Source organism: Arachis ipaensis, chromosome B8 (assembly GCF_059453495.1).
Source record: "Arachis ipaensis isolate K30076 ecotype BB chromosome B8, ASM5945349v1, whole genome shotgun sequence".
Lineage (NCBI taxonomy): Eukaryota > Viridiplantae > Streptophyta > Magnoliopsida > Fabales > Fabaceae > Arachis > Arachis ipaensis.
In genome coordinates this window covers 15494699-15510592 of record NC_142443.1, presented here as the reverse complement: position 1 = coordinate 15510592, position 15894 = coordinate 15494699, and the positions used below count along the sequence as shown (strand labels likewise).

Here is a 15894-nt window from a genome sequence, read left to right as displayed (position 1 = left end):
CTCTGACTTATTTATTGATGAACTGCACTACATTATCAAAGATATTTCTGTGAACTCCAAGAAACTCTTGGATAAGTATGCAAAATATAAGAAAGAAAATGAGACATTGAGGACAGAAAATGATCTTCTTTTGAAAAAGGTTGAGGCTAATGAAACTGGTAATGAAAAATTTTTGAAAGAAGAAAATAGTGCTTTGCGAGCTGAATTAGAAAAATTCAAACTCAAGCATGAAGTTACTGCCTCCACTGATTTGATTTCTGAAAACAAAAAGCTGAATGAACAAATAAAAAGCTTAAATGAAGACTTAGCAAAGTTTGTTCAAGGTTCTCAAAATCTGAACAAACTGCTTGCTTGTCAAAGGTTTGGGTCTGAAAAATCTGGACTTGGTTTCATAGAGGGAAATAAATTAGTTTTCAAACTGAACTTTCAAAAATCTGAATTTTCCTCTTCCAAGTTTTTCAAACCAAAAGGATTCAGCAAACCCCAGAAATCAGTGTGCAAGAATCATTGCTACAAGTGCAATAGAAATGGTCATGATCCTCCTCAATGTTTCATCTTTCTTAGGTCTTTTAGCAATGATAGTAAGTTATATAAAGTTATTCATGATTTTAATGCTCTTGGGCAACCAAGAAGATTTCACATCAAAGGATCCAAATGGATTTGGATAACTAAGGTTAGTTGAAGAACATGCAGGTTTGCCTTGCATCCAAGAAGAAAATGGACATGTGGTATCTTGATAGTGGATGTTCAAGGCATATGACCGGAAGGAATACTTTCTTCATTAAACTCAACAAGTATAGTGGAGGATTTGTCACTTTTGGAGATAATGGTAGGTAAAATAACTGCCATTGGTAAGGTTGGCAAAGATTTTTCAACTTGCATTGATAGTGTCTTTTTAGTTGATGGGTTAAAGCATAATCTACTGTGCATAAGTCAATTGTGTGATCTTGGGTATGCTGTAACCTTTAGGAAATCTGATTGTAGAGTCATAAATGAGAAAACAGGAGCTATTTTATTTATTGCCAAAAGAAGTGACAATGTTTATGGTATCACTCTAGATGATCTAAAAGTTCAAAATGTAACTTGTTTCTCTTCAATGGAATCTGAAAAATGGATGTGGCATAAGAGGTTAGGACATGCTAGCATGTTCCAAATCTCTAAGCTTGTAAAGAGAGGCTTAGTTAGAGGTCTTCCTAATATAAAATTTGATAAGGACATCATTTGTGATGCTTGTCAAATGGGTAAACAAATTAAAACTTCTTTCAAACCCAAGGAAGTTGTCTCTACTAAGAAACCATTGGAGTTGTTGCATCTTGATCTGTTTGGACCAATTAGGACTCAAAGTTTTGGAGGAAAGAGTTATGGCATGGTAATTGTGGATGACTATACTAGATTTGGCTGGGTGTTCTTTCTTGCTCATAAACATGAGGATTTTTCTGTTTTTGAGAAATTCAGCAAAAAGATTCAAAATGAAAAAGGTTTAAAAATTGTTTCAATTAGAAGTGATCATGGGAAAGAATTTAAAAATCAATACTTTGAATCTTTTTGTGATGAACAAGGCATATCACATAACTTCTCTTGTCCAAGAACACTTCAACAAAATGGTGTTGTTGAAAGAAGAAATAGAAGTCTACAAGAAATGGCTAGAGCTATGTTATGTGAATATGAAATCCCCAAGTTCTTATGGGCTGAAGCTGTGAACACAGCATGCTATGTTTTAAATAGAACCATCATTAGGAAGTTTTTGAAGAAAACCCCATATAAACTTTGGAAAGGGCATCCTCCTAATCTTAGTTATTTTCATGTGTTTGGCTGCAAGTGTTTCATTCTGAATATCAAAGAAAATTTAGGAAAATTTAATCCTAAAACACATGAAGGGATTTTTCTTGGTTATTCCACAAATAGAAAGGCCTATAGAGTTTATAACAAGAACTCCAAAACTGTTGAGGAAACCATGCATGTCACATTCTGTGAATCTAACTTTGTTCCCAGTGTTTGCATTGATGATAGTCCAGGTTTTGAAGCTGAAGTACCAAAGAACAATGAACCAGTTCCACAAAATCCAAGTTCTCATGAAGTTGCACCTGTCAGCAATGAAAATTCCAATTCTGCAGGAGACAATTTGGAATTATCTCCTGTCATAGCTGAAAACACTGATGTAGAAGCCATTGTTGATCAAGAGGAACCTGAATCTTCAACTCAGATCAAAAGGCCGAGGGAATGAAAGTTTCTGAAAAATTACCCTGAGAAATTCATAATTGGTGATCCCTCCAAAAGTATTTCAACAAGGTCTTCTTTGAAAAGAGCTGAATCCAACAAATTAGCTCTTTTATCAAAGATTGAACCTCAAAATATCCAAGAAGCTCTTGCTGACCCATCTTGGGTGTTAGCTATGGAGGAGGAATTGCAGCAGTTTGAGAAAAATCAGGTCTGGTCATTAGTGCCTTACCCAAATGGAAAGAAAGTCACTGGAACTAAATGGATTTTCAGAAATAAACTGGGTGAAGATGGATCCATAGTCCGAAACAAAGCTAGATTGGTTGCTCAAGGACATGATCAAGATGAAGGGATTGATTTTGATGAATCCTTTGCACCTGTAGCTCGAATGGAAGCCATCAGATTGCTCCTTGCATATGCTGCTCATTGTGGCTTCAAGCTATTTCAAATGGACGTAAAGTGTGCTTTCCTCAATGGCATAATAGATAGAGAGGTTTATGTGGCTCAACCACCTGGGTTTGAAAACAAATCTTTTCCTAACCATGTTTTCAAATTAGCTAAGCCCTTATATGGTTTGAGACAAGCTCCTAGAGCTTGGTATGAGAGGCTTAGCTCATTTTTGTTGAAAAATAATTTTCAAAGAGGAGCCACTGACACCACTTTATTTATTAGGAACTATCATGATCATTTTATTCTTGTGCAAGTTTATGTTGATGATATTATATTTGGTTCGGCTAATGAGAATTTGTGTGCAGATTTTGCTAAGCTTATGTCCAATGAATTTGATATGAGCATGATGGGAGAGCTCAATTTCTTCCTAAGCTTGCAAATCAAGCAAACTGCAGAAGGCATATTCATCCATCAAGAAAAATATGCAAAAGAACTTGTCAAGAAGTTTCGGCTGGACTGTGCTAAGCCAATGGGAACCCCCATGCATCCTAACATCAAGCTTGATAAGGATGAACATGGTAGAGATGTTGATGAGACACGCTACAGAGGGATGATTGGATCTTTAATGTATCTAACCTCCTCAAGGCTTGATATCATTCAAAGTGTTGGAGTTTGCTCAAGGTTTCAATCAAAGCCTAAGGAGTCCTACCTCTCTGCTGTGAAGAGAATCATCCGATATGTGCTTGGTACCACTAATTATGGTTTATGGTTTCCTAAGACTGATTCATTTCAATTAGTGGATTTCTGTGATGCAGATTTTGTTGGGGATAGGATTGATAGAAGAAGCACAAGTGTCATGTGCTGCTTTCTTGGGAAATCTCTCATTGTTTGGTCTAGCAAAAAGCAAGCTACAGTAGCACTCTCAACAGCCGAAGCTGAGTATATTGCAGCCTCTTCTTGTTGTTCTCAATTATTATGGCTGAAAACTCAACTAGCTGACTATAAACTGAATGTCTCAAATATTCCATTATTTTGTGACAACATGAGTGCTATTAATATTTCCAAAAACCCTGTTTTGCACTCAAGAACAAAGCACATTGAAGTTCGTTTTCATTCTATAAGAGAACATGTGCAAAATAAAAATTTAGATATTTAGTTTGTTAACTCTGAAGGTCAGCTAGCAGATATTTTCACCAAACCATTGATAGAGGAGAGGTTCTGCAAGTTACGAACTGGACTGGGCATTCTTGCTTCATCCTTGTTTTTTTAATGATTTCTGATAGTGAGATCTTTTATGTTTTGTCTCATAAATCGCGGTGAGATTTTTTGGCAGATGATGAGTTAACTTTATTAAGTCACTATGAAGCTACTGGATTCACACCTGACCATAATAAATGATGGACCTCAAGTGCTGGAGCAGTTTACGACATCTGGGCTTTCTTTATTAAAACCATTTGGCCCATTTCAGCCTTGCTCTCTTAATGTTTTACCAACTACATTTCATTTTTTAAATTGGGCCCCTTCAATTGTTTTTCACATCATTTCTTCAAATGGGTTTTCAATTTTTGTCTGTTCTACTTTATTTAGGCATCTTTTGATTTTTTTTCTTTGTTTCTCTTTCCTGGTATCAACGTACAAAGGTTACAGCTATAACTTTCAATGATTTTCAAAATATTTTAAAGTTTTCATTTTTACCTACTTCCAAGATGCAACCTTTACACTTCTCTAAGCCTATATTAACTTACCACTTCATGCACTGTTTCACATACACTTCTCTCCATTCCTTTACCCAATTCTTCACATTCTAAATCTGACCGGTGTTCTACAATGGTTTCTAAATCTAATTCTTCCAAGATCAGAACTTAAACTGAATTTGTGAAAGATGTGTTTCAAGAGTCTGTGATATTGTCTGATCTTCTTTGAAGCCAAGAAGGAATGGCTTAAACTGCGCTCAAGAAGACAAAGAGCTGCAATTGCATTCTCAAAAATTATGTGGAAAAAATTGAAAGTTGAGTGTACCACCACTGACAATGACGATAAGGATGAAGGCTCCGATGACTCCAACTCTGATGCCTAGCTACTCTCATCTCTAATCTAACACTTTTCTTTGTTACTACTTCAGACTGCATGTGTTCAACCACTAACAAAATTTTTGTAGGGTCTTAGATTTCCCTCCTTGATGACAAAAGGGGGAGAAAATAAAAGAAAAGTTAGATTTGGCTTAGGTTTTGGATGATGATGCTTAATGACATGTGTTGCTGTGTTACGTTGCTTAACTTTAATTGCTCTATGCTCTATGTTATTGTTTGCTGTGATATATTGCTTTGGAAATTGTTCTTGGCTGCTTTAAGTTATTTCTATTTCAAGAAGTAAGCCATGATTAAGGGGGAGAAATGCTAACATTGAGGGGGAGCAACACACACTCCGAATGATATCAAAGGGAAGTGCTCTCAACTTATTCAAATTAATTTTTAACTCCAATTATCCTCTTTTATCATGTTTGTCATCAAGGGAGAGATTGTTGAGCTTAGTTTGATGATTGGGCAAACAAATGATGACAAACATTGGTTGGGTTAAAAGCCCAATATTATCTAATGTGGGTGCTAGTGATGCAAGCCCAAAATGTCTAATTTCATAGTGCATCAGCCACTTCTAGTGATACACAACATGGGCCCATTATCCTTTTCTCAGCCCAACAATGTTGCTTAAGTATTCTTTGAGTGCTTCAAATCAATGCACAAGCCCAAGGTACTTAATAAGCACCGTTCAGCAAAAAACTAGAAGGCTATGCATTTGCTAAAGTGAAAAATGGGCATCTGTCTTCATCATGGAGAAAGGAGGACAGCTGGAACAAAAAGAAAATAATAACACAACATGGACAGCTGTGGCTCTAGCAAAGCAACAAAACATAAGGACATCAGCAAATCAAAAATGCAGAAGATCACAAGTAAAGTTTGGAAGAGCAAAACAAAAACTCAGAGTTATGGACAGCAGTTGGAATGACTCAAATATGGAAACACTCTGCATGCCAAGGAAGACAACAACTCCAAGGACAACAGAGGTTGGTGGATCAAACCCTCCAACAAGCAGCGTTAGTGGAGCAGGATGGAAAAAGTACTGCATGCCATAGGAGACAGCTCTAACAAGTTGATGGTACGAGAAATTGGAAGAGGCAAGGAAGAACAAAGTGGTAGAGCAAGGTGAATCTATAAAGGAAGCCTCACTTCAACACTTGAAAGCAAGAAAGAGAGAACACACACTTAGAGCACTATCTCTAACACAGCTGGAATCTCTTTCTTCTACTCAAGCTTAATTCTGATTTTTGTGTTATGGCTGTCTTGCGTTATTTTCTGTTTTGAGAAAAGGCAATTATGTGAGGTTCAAAGCCAAGAGAGAAAAGACAAGAGTGATGCAAAATATCCACTGTTTTTTTCTGATGTAATTTGGGTGTATGAACTAGGATTAGTTCCCCTTGCCAAGTTGGGTTAGCACTTGGTGAGAATTGAATCTGTGTAGATTCCCCTTCCAAGTTGGGTTAGCACTTTGGGGTTGCTAAGCTTTGGTGAAGAAAGCTTGGGGTAGATACTAGTTGGATTAGGGAGTAATTCAATAGTATTGGTGTATGTAATCTGAGGATTATAGTGAAAATTCCACCATGGTTTGTGGTGGAGACTGGACGTAGGATTCATGGTACTAAGAATCCGAACCAGGATACATGCTGGCCCCTTTCTCTTATTCTCTGAGATGTTTAATGTTCTGCATTTGAGATAATTTCAAATAATCTCCTGCAACTTAAGCTTCCACTGCAACAGAGTTTGAAACTCTAAATTCTAAGCTAACTTGATTCAACCCCCCTTCTCAAGTTCATCTAGAACCATCAATATAAATACATGGATCTCCGGCATCATGCGGCAAGGCCAATCTTGGATACCTGCACTTTCTTAATTCTTTCATAATGGCTAAGGTGTTAGTACTTAGTAGCAATTAGCAAGGGAGCCTTTGATCAGAGAAGAGCAACTAGCGTTAGGCCAGCTTTTACAGATGTTTAGAGAACCACTCAGAGATCTATGAGTAGTTTCAATTTCTACAAAATAGATGTTTTCATGTATAGACTCTAAATAGCATAATAGAAATATCATATTCTATCAAATTTCTTATCTTCTTTAAGCATATCAAAGATTAATACGCTAATAACCAGTTATCTATTTCCCCATACTATTAAATTTGAGGAGAATAAGCTTAATGCTCATCTGAGAGACTGGCTTCGTTGGGATTTAACACATATGAAGAACTGAATTGTCACTTTTATAATGAGAAATAACAAAACAAAAGATTAGTTACTCCCGGAATAAGTCACTCAGAGGCAATCTTCCCTCATCATTCATGCCGTCCTACTCTTCCTCATGGCCATGGCCAAGATTAAAAAGATAAATCTCAGTACTATGAGAAATGCATGTGGCCCCCTTGCGCTGCTGAAAACTGCATTCTCAGTACTATGAGATCTCATGAAAACCGTGAATTTTGGACAACTGAAGAATTGGTATAAAGCCACATGGTTCTTTCCTTCTAGGAACATGTATGTCTCTACGTATTAAGCGTTCTTAATTATCACTGTTTTTCACTTGAAGGAAAGTCCTCCATATTTGTTCTTTTTTTGTACTCTCTAAAATCTATTTTGGCACCATCACTTGAAAGAAATTATAGCAAATTTGTAATGTCTATTTTAATCAAATTTTATTTTTGTTGAAAATCTAAATTGAATTGGATTTTTTCAGACAGCTCAAAGATGTGGTTAAAAGTTAAAACTCCCCAATGGGTAAGGAAAGTCACGAAATTTCTTTTACAACCAAACAAATACAATGATAACCCACCAGAGGCATCTCTCCTCCAAGGCCGAGGGTTCAGATTCAATATTGGCCACGGCTAAAAGGAAAGCGCTCAGCCCCCCCCCCCCCATGGACTATGCCTTCAAAATCAAAGCACCTGTCATAAGAACAAAATAAGTATTATTCCCGAATTACATAAATCATCTTCAGTAGCTCAACTTGATGGTTTCCAATAATTCTTCCTTCATCCAATACCTATACCAGTAGTTACAGCCATCTTTATTATAATTGAGATCAAGTGGGACTAAATCAACCCAAGCTAGCTCATGAGATGAGGGACGCTTATAAAGTCTCTAGAGAACTTCCCTTCACGCCTAGAAATGATCAACTCTGATACTATATTAGAATTGAGATTGAGTGGACGTAACTCAGCTCCAATAGCTAGATCATGAGATTAGGGATGAGAGATATTATCCTTCAGAAATGAAAGACTTGTAATACCCTTCACCTTTTATCCAATAACAGCCCTATAAATTTAATTGGATGTCTATTAGACTGACTTAGATATACAAATATCACCACTTTAATGTATATAAAATATTTAGTAACAAGAAAGAACTATCTGCCTTTCTTTAGTGAATATGTTACATCTTTTTAATTTGATATTATTTTAAAAGAAACTATTTAACTAAAATTAAAGATGACATAGGATGAGAATGTTTCTTTGTTGCTGAAATAAGATTCTGAATTTTGCCTTGCTTCACGAGGAATTCTCTTTTATAAGTAGTTAAAGAAGGATGATTACCTGAGAGGTGTGAGTCCACAGACCAGATGTTCTTTTCCTCCGCCTTGGCTTGGCCTCCTTCATATTGTGTTTTACCTCTTCCATCAAGTGCCATTCATACAGTAGAAGCTGAAAATATATAATCTTGACCTATGATGGAGAGTTGTGGATACCGTTCTAAAGTTCCTTTCATCTCATGAAGGCCATGAAATGATAGCTCAGGAAATCTTCTAAGCTCATGACAGTATGCCAGGTTTAAATATGTCAGCTTAGAACAAAGCCAGTCCCTGTCAAATACAGAACTGAAACCCTGTTTCTTCGGGTTTGGTCTTTCTAAACACCTCATCTTTGCAACAAAATCAAGAGTTCTTGTTGGCTCAAGGAAGTCAGAACTCAGAAATATCAAAGATTCCAGGCAGGAGGAAGGCGCAAATTTTTGTCTGCGGCAGAGAAGGTTTGTTATCCTCATGCAACCGCTCAAATCTAGAATTAGGAGGGATGAGTTGCCATTGACAAGGTCAGGTGGATGAACAAGATTTTTGCAGCCTCTCAGACTCAAGTACTTGAGTGTTGTGTGCTCCCCAATAGACTTATGAACTGTGGACAAATTTGTACATCGCCCAAGATCCAGGTACCTAAGATTTGAAAGCCCTGTCAAATCTGGCGTGTGCTCAAGCTTGGTGCAGCCAGAGAGAAGTAGAGTTCTCAGAGAACGTAACTGACAATTAGTGCCAAAATCAAGAAGGGCTAGATTGGTACAGTCTTGCAAACTCAAGCAATCAAGTTCTTTAAGAAGCCCAATTGATTCATGCACTTTCGTTAGGTTTGTGCATCCTGAAAGATCTAGTCTCACAAGTCCTCGGCAACCTTCAAAACTTGGCATCTCTTTAAGATTTTTCGAGTTGCTCAAATCCACCTTTTTTAGATTTGGAATTGCCTGCCAAGAAAGAATTGGCTACAAGCATATCAGACTACAACTCTACAAGCAAACAGTAGTAATTAGAAAATGTAAAGCAGAAAAAAGATCTAACAGGTATTCTTAATGATGGAAACCCAGCTGAAGTTGGTATTCTAACATATTTGACCAAATTTTCATCTAACGGTCTTTAACTATCAATTTGAAATGAAGACAACTACATGCGAATTTTCACTGTTCTTAATAGTAAATATTTGCTGAAAAGAAAAATGAACAAATAACTTTTTACAATTATTTTTATATGTCAATAAATTTCAAGTGTCAACAAAAGTATCGTAAAACAAAAACTCTTTTAACACGAAGTAAAGTAACAGATGAAAAGAATTATGAACTTTTTCTTTTTTAGTATTATTGATCGTAAAACAAACTTGTAAACTCATCCTTTTTAGATGATAGAAATATTACCTGGCTGCCTTCCCATAGTTGTTGGATTCTGCTATTAATTAGATTTAATTCAACAAGATTATACCATATGGATAGTGAGAGAGAAGTGGAAGAGTAACCCTGCCATAAAAGATAGTATAGCTCATTGAAACGAAAAGTGAGGTTTTCTGAGGAGCTCTTATGATGTAATATAAGCAGTCTAAGATCCCTCATATTTGATAACCCTTCAATCTTCATGTCCTCGTGTTTGGAGACATCATCATCCAAAACTATGGTTTGAACTTTGTTTGCTTCCTGAAAAATATCCCAAAAACACGTTACAAAATGGAAACACAAAAATCATAGAATTAATTTGGCGAGGATAACTCAGCTTGTTACCATATCGGACATCAAGACTTTTTGGAGATCCTCGACATCCCACAATCTAGACCAATATTTTGGCTCTTCTGGATATTTGTCCCGAACAATGTTCTTTCCCAATTCTCGTAACATTTGATGCATATGAATTTCATGGTTCCTAATTGTTATGAGTGATTTCCTCCGAATCTCTTGAATCGCAAGGTAGGGATCTGACATTTTAGTCCCCAAAATGTGCTCCACATATTTCTTCCTTTTCCCCCCAAAGAAACAGGCTATATCTAGAAATATCACCTTCTCATCTCTATTCAGTTCGTCATAACTTGTTTCCTGAAGAGACTTCATAAACCTTTCATTCGGATATTTTCTCCATTTCACCAATTCTCTTTCCCAGAGCTCTTCACCTATTGGATGGAAGGAGGAAGCCAGTTTTTCAATTGCTGAAGGAAGGCGTTGAGCATATTCTATTATCTTATGAGATACACCGCTGACAGTAGTGCTAGGATCTTCGCTCTTGGAGACTTTTGTTAGAAAGAGTTTAAGTGCATCATCATCATTCAACAGTGGAGCCTCGTAAATTTCATATGCTGTAGTATTGACATTAAGAATATGCTCAAATCTAGTAGTTATGACAACTCTGCTTCCTGCACCAAGAAAGTTAGGCAATATTCCCAATTTATGCCATTGGTTTGGATCATCAACATCGTCAAGAACTATAAGAGCCTTTTTGGGGAGATTTGGGTTACATAACCTATTTTGTAGCATCTTGACTATTTCAGGAGAACTTAGAAATTGTAGATCTTCTTCCTGGAAAAGCTGATGAATAATCTGTTTTTGAATCTTAGTAGTAGCCCCTCTGCCATGCATTTTATGAATGTGGTTGACGTCCTGAATAAAACAGCAAGCATCAAATTGATAAGAGATTCTGTCGAACAAGATCTTAGCGAGAACTGTCTTTCCTATCCCGCTCATGCCCACAATTTCGAGAATTTGAAAGGGAACATCCTCTGATGTCAACTTGAGTCGTCTTTCTAGATCTGCCACACGGGGCTGTATCCCAATCAGATCACTGATGTCTATTGTGAATTTATGATTCAATTCCTTTGTAACAAAAGCAATAATCTCTTCCAGCTGTTTAGTCTCTGGTCTGAAAGAAAAATTACTAAACGATCACCCATCAAACAGATCAAGAGCGACAAGCAAACACTAAAATATTTGGAAATAAGAGAAGAACGTTTCTTATACATACCTCTCAGGGTTTATAGGGAAACCATACGCTTTGGCCAAATATTTGGCATCAAACTTCCATCGGTCAACCCTATTGGGAATTTTGCTGTATTGCTCTGAATTGAAGTGGACATCGTATGGGCCTCCTTCTCTTCCAACATCAGAAGAAGTAATGCCGTAGAAAACTGGGACAACAATTTGTTTCTCTTGTCGATGGAGATCAGCTATAGCGGACATTTCATCGAGACACCACGTTGAGGTCGGGTATGTGCTAGAGAAGACAACGATAGCAAGGCGTGAATCTCTAATTGCATCCATTAGCTCGGGTTTAACGCGTTTTCCTCTCTTGAGCCTTACATTATCCTTGAATGTGAAAATGCCTTTTTTAGTGAGACGTTCGAAAAGATGATCAACAAAATTGTTGCGGACGTCAGGACCACGGAAGCTTAGGAACACATCGTATCTGTAGACCTGCTTATGGGAATCCACGCATTCTTCGCTGTTGTTTGAATCCTGAAACTGAACGGGAGCAATATCTTCCTCGCATAGCGAACTGACTTCGCTGATGTTTGAATCTACAGAATGATAGGAAGATGAATCTTCGTCGTCACTCAGGGCACTGACTTGGCTCATGTTTGAATCCGCAGAATGATAGGAAGATGAATCTTCGTCCCCGATCAGACCGAAGCCTTCTCTGATGTTTGAATCCAGAGACTGATAGGAAGATGAATCTTCATCGTCGCTCAGGGGGCTGATGTTTGAATCCAGAAAATGAGCGGAAGCTGAATCGTTGACCATGCTTGAAGGTCTTTCTCGATGGCCCAGCTGACACAGCAGAGTCTCAAACATGCTCTTGAGTGAGGATTTCCAAGTGGGTAACCAGCTTGATATTAATGGACTCAAAATCATGCCTGCTATCAGACCACCAACTAACCATAACCAGCTGTCCACATCCGACGCTTTGTCACCTGAATATTTTGAGCTCATTTTCTCTACAACTCCGCACACCACACAACCTTAGTGAATGGGTTTTAGCAAACTGTGATTATAATTTATGGAAGATGAGTAGCATACTAGCATTTGGTTCAATTAGTGGCGGAACAATCAGTGAGCTAAAAAGGTCAGACCTTTCTTGTTAACCCTTTTTCAGGTCAACGTCAATGGTCTAGCAGGAGTAAATAGCAATGGGGTGCTAATTTTTCGTTTGGAGTGGGTATGTTGTTTTTTGTGTGTATGCGTGGGATAAATCATTCCTTTATGGGAGGGAGACGAGTCATCATTTTTTGTATTTTTAAAAAATGAAGCGATAATTAGAGGATTTTTTATTTTTATAAATTAAATAAATGTAATAATTATCAAAATAAATAATTTTTAAAATATTTATTGAAATATATACCCCTCTTTTATCTTGTTTACACTGTAAATGAAATAATTTTGCATGTATTTCGTTTACAGTGAGAAGTGTATGCGACACGTGTTTATCTCGTTTAAAGTGTAAACAAGATATATATTTTTTTTAAAATTTGAAAATAATAAAAAAATTAATAATATCAATAATCTAAACTTTTTGCCTGCAAATAATACATAAAAAAGTTAGTAGAAAAGATTAAAATGGATATGTTTGATCAATTTTAGTCCATTTTAAATGATAGAAATTAACATGTTTACTTAAAAACTATTAAACTATTCACTGTTAACATGGTTACCTCTTTTTTAACTATCCACTGTTTAAAAACTTAAAATATAATTTAAATACACGTAATTTATTTAATGATCTAGTTAACGCATGTCACTGCTCTATTGATATATAATATGAAATTTTTTTTACTTAAATTATATTTTAAATTTGTATGTATTCCCATAAACAAATAAAATTTATATGTACTCCCATATAAAAAATAAAAGGAATAAATGAATTTTAAAAAAAAAAAAACAAATATGCTAACCACAATTGATAATGGGTATATATGTTTTATCATCGAACCTTTGCATCTTTGTTTTGGATGCGCTTGAAAGAAACTTAAATATGTTTTTTTTTGTAGTTTCACATTTCTTAAAACGTTTCACATTTTTGGAAATTAGTTACAACAATAGTTAGTATTTATCGTAAGAGTAAAGTATCGTTTTTATTCCCAATGTTTGGAGTAAATCTTAAAGTTATTCCTAACGTTCAATCCTCCTATTTAAGTCACTAACGTTTCAAAACTCAATGTTGTCCTACCGTTAGGGATCCGTTAACAGAATTGATGGCGGGACAAAATTGAGACAATTTTAAAACGTTAGGACTTAAATAGGACAAAAACGTTGGGGACAAAAATGATAAATAGAAATAAATTTTAATTTTATCCTTCAATAATATCAATTTTTTACTATACATAGTATTCAATTATTTTTTAATCACATCTAAGGTAAATTACACTTAATCATATTACTTTCATTTTAAATAAATTAATTTTTTTTTATAATTTTACTCTTAAAGATTTTTAGTTCTCATAAAATGTTTATAAAATGACTAGTATATAAACTTGCAGAAAAGAAAAAAATAATATATATACAATAAATATAAATTATACCTTTTGTCTCTAATGTATCAAAATTCTTTAAAATTATAAAAAAATAAATTTATTTAAAATGAAAGTAATGTGATTAAGTGTAATTTATTTAGATGTAATTGAAAAATAATTGAATACTATGTATAGTAAAAAATTAATATTATTGAAAGATAAAATTAAATTAAAATTTATTTTTATGTATCGTTTTTATCCCTAATGTTTTCGTCCAATTTGAGTCCCTAACGTTTCAAAATCGTCTCAATTTTGTCCTGCCGTCATCTGTTAACGAATCCCTAACGGCAGGACAACATTGAGTCAATTTTGAAATGTTAGGGACTTAAATGGGACGATTGAAACGTTAGGGACAAAAACGATCCTTTACTCTTATCGTAATCGTTGAATACTCTTTGTACTCCACTTTACCTAGAAGTGTCAATTTAGCCCAAACTTTAGGGCTAGCCTTCAACCCTCCAAAATAATTCTAGCCCATAATCCTAAAAATTACAAAATCATATTTTGTAAGTCCCGCCTTAATTAAGCCCTCCCAATAAAAATCAAAATAGGGCTGGCTCTATAAGCCCTACAAGTCTCAAATCTAATCTTTTCCTCCCTCAGACCCTAATCCGAAAACTACTTCTGCGTTGAAACGGTAAAAAGGATATGCGTTCTACCTGCGAAATCAGTGGCTGCTTCTCCTCCCTCACGCAAAATCAGAGATAGGTTTCTTCGTTTTCTGTTCCTCTTTGAGTTTTTTTTGTTTGTTTGCATCACCCTTTTTAATTCTCTTGTTAATAAACTGAGGTGAGTGATTTTAAAATGGGTGAACTATGAATTGTGAACTGTGAACTATGAACTTGTTTTCATTTTTTTCCCAAAAGGAGATTATGGAATTGAGAATCAAAGTTGAGTTAGGATGAGAATTGACTACACGATTTAAAAAAATAATAATAAATAAAGGTTGTTGAGTTGTTTGTGTTTCTAGTACACTATTAATAATGGACAGTTACAAATATACTTTTAATTATATATTATTAATATATTTGTTTCTTTCATATTCATCTATTCTTTTGTTTGTTGCATGGGAGTACATAAAAATTTTATTTGTTAGTTAGGAGTACATAAAAATTTGAAATATAATTTAAGTAAAAAAAATTCATATTATATACCAATAGAGTAGTGACATGTATTAAATGTGTCATTAAATAAAATCACGTGTATTTAAATTATATTTTAAATTTTTAGATAGTGGATAGTTAGAAAAAAGGTAACCATATTAACAGTGGCAGTTTAATGGTTTCCAAGTAAACATGTTAATCCCTATCATTTAAAATAGACTAAAATTGATCAAACATATTCATATTAATCTCTTCTACCAACCTTTTTATGTACTAATTGCATGCCAAAAGTTTGGATTATTGATATTATTAATATTTTTTTATTATTTTTAATTTTTTTTTTTAAAAATACATATATCTCGTTTACAGTGTATTTATTTTAAGAAAGAGGTATTTATTTTGGTAAATATTTTTAAAATTATTTATTTTGGTAATTATTATATTTATTTAATTTATAAAAATAAAAAATCTGATAATTAGATCTCTATTTTAAATTAAGGATTAAGTACGATTTTGGTTCCTAACATAGAGGTTGAAAATTTATTTCGTCTCCAACCCTTTTTTTCGCTACAAAATGGTCCTAAAAGTTTCAGTTTATTTTAAAATTGTTATTCGGACGAAAATACCATTCCCCATTCTTTCTCAAAATCAACCAAATGCAGGAACAGAAGCAGAATGCAAAAACAGAAGCAGGCAGAAGCAGAATGCAGAAACAGAAAGTAAAAGCAGTAAAACAACAACAATGAAACAACAACAACTAGAAGAACAATACCACCAACAACAATGGATAATGAAGCAACAACAAAAGCAAAACAAGAAGAAGCAAAATCAAAAATAGAAACAGAGGCAAAACAGCGAGCGGCGACACTGAACACGGTTTCCCCTTCTCCATCACAGGCAACGGCGGAGAGCGGGGCGCGGGACACAGGGCGCAGGCGCGGGGAGCAGCGGCACTACCTTCCCTTTCGGATTCTCTTTCTTCCCTCCCCCTGCGTTCTCTTTCTTCCCCCAATTCTCTTTTCCCCTTTCGTCGTTCCCTTTCTTTCTTTTTTTTATTTATTATATT

General features: G+C 35.2%; 1 protein-coding gene across 4 annotated transcripts; it reads right to left on the bottom strand.

The window, feature by feature from the left end:
• Positions 1-7423: 7423 nt before the first annotated feature.
• LOC107614139 (disease resistance protein Roq1) lies at positions 7424-12420 on the bottom strand. 4 transcript variants are annotated; one of them, XM_088497529.1, is made up of 6 exons: positions 11184-12378; positions 9956-11081; positions 9599-9871; positions 8239-9154; positions 7689-7960; positions 7424-7590 (listed from the first exon to the last, which is right to left on the bottom strand). In XM_088497529.1, the coding sequence occupies exons 1-4, from the start codon at positions 12146-12148 to the stop codon at positions 8333-8335; spliced, it is 3186 nt and encodes a 1061-aa protein (XP_088353655.1). In that variant the 5' UTR covers positions 12149-12378; the 3' UTR covers positions 7424-7590; positions 7689-7960; positions 8239-8332. The 4 variants fall into 4 exon arrangements, with proteins under 4 accessions (XP_088353655.1, XP_016171851.1, XP_016171850.1 ...); XM_016316365.3 differs by having other exon boundaries at positions 7424-7960; positions 11184-12420; XM_016316364.3 differs by lacking the exon at positions 7424-7590 and having other exon boundaries at positions 7822-7960; positions 8239-9172.
• Between the last annotated feature and the right edge of the window lie 3474 nt (positions 12421-15894).

Excerpts from the sequence above, each read along its gene's own strand:
- LOC107614139 (XM_016316364.3), bottom strand. The coding sequence starts at position 12,148 with ATGAGCTCAAAATATTCAGGTGACAAAGCGTCGGATGTGGACAGCTGG. Across the intron at positions 9,872-9,955 it reads AAGTCTTGATGTCCGATATG|GAAGCAAACAAAGTTCAAAC; the intron begins GTAACAAGCTGA and ends GATATTTTTCAG. Across the intron at positions 9,173-9,598 it reads AACTATGGGAAGGCAGCCAG|CCAATTCTTTCTTGGCAGGC; the intron begins GTAATATTTCTA and ends ATATGCTTGTAG.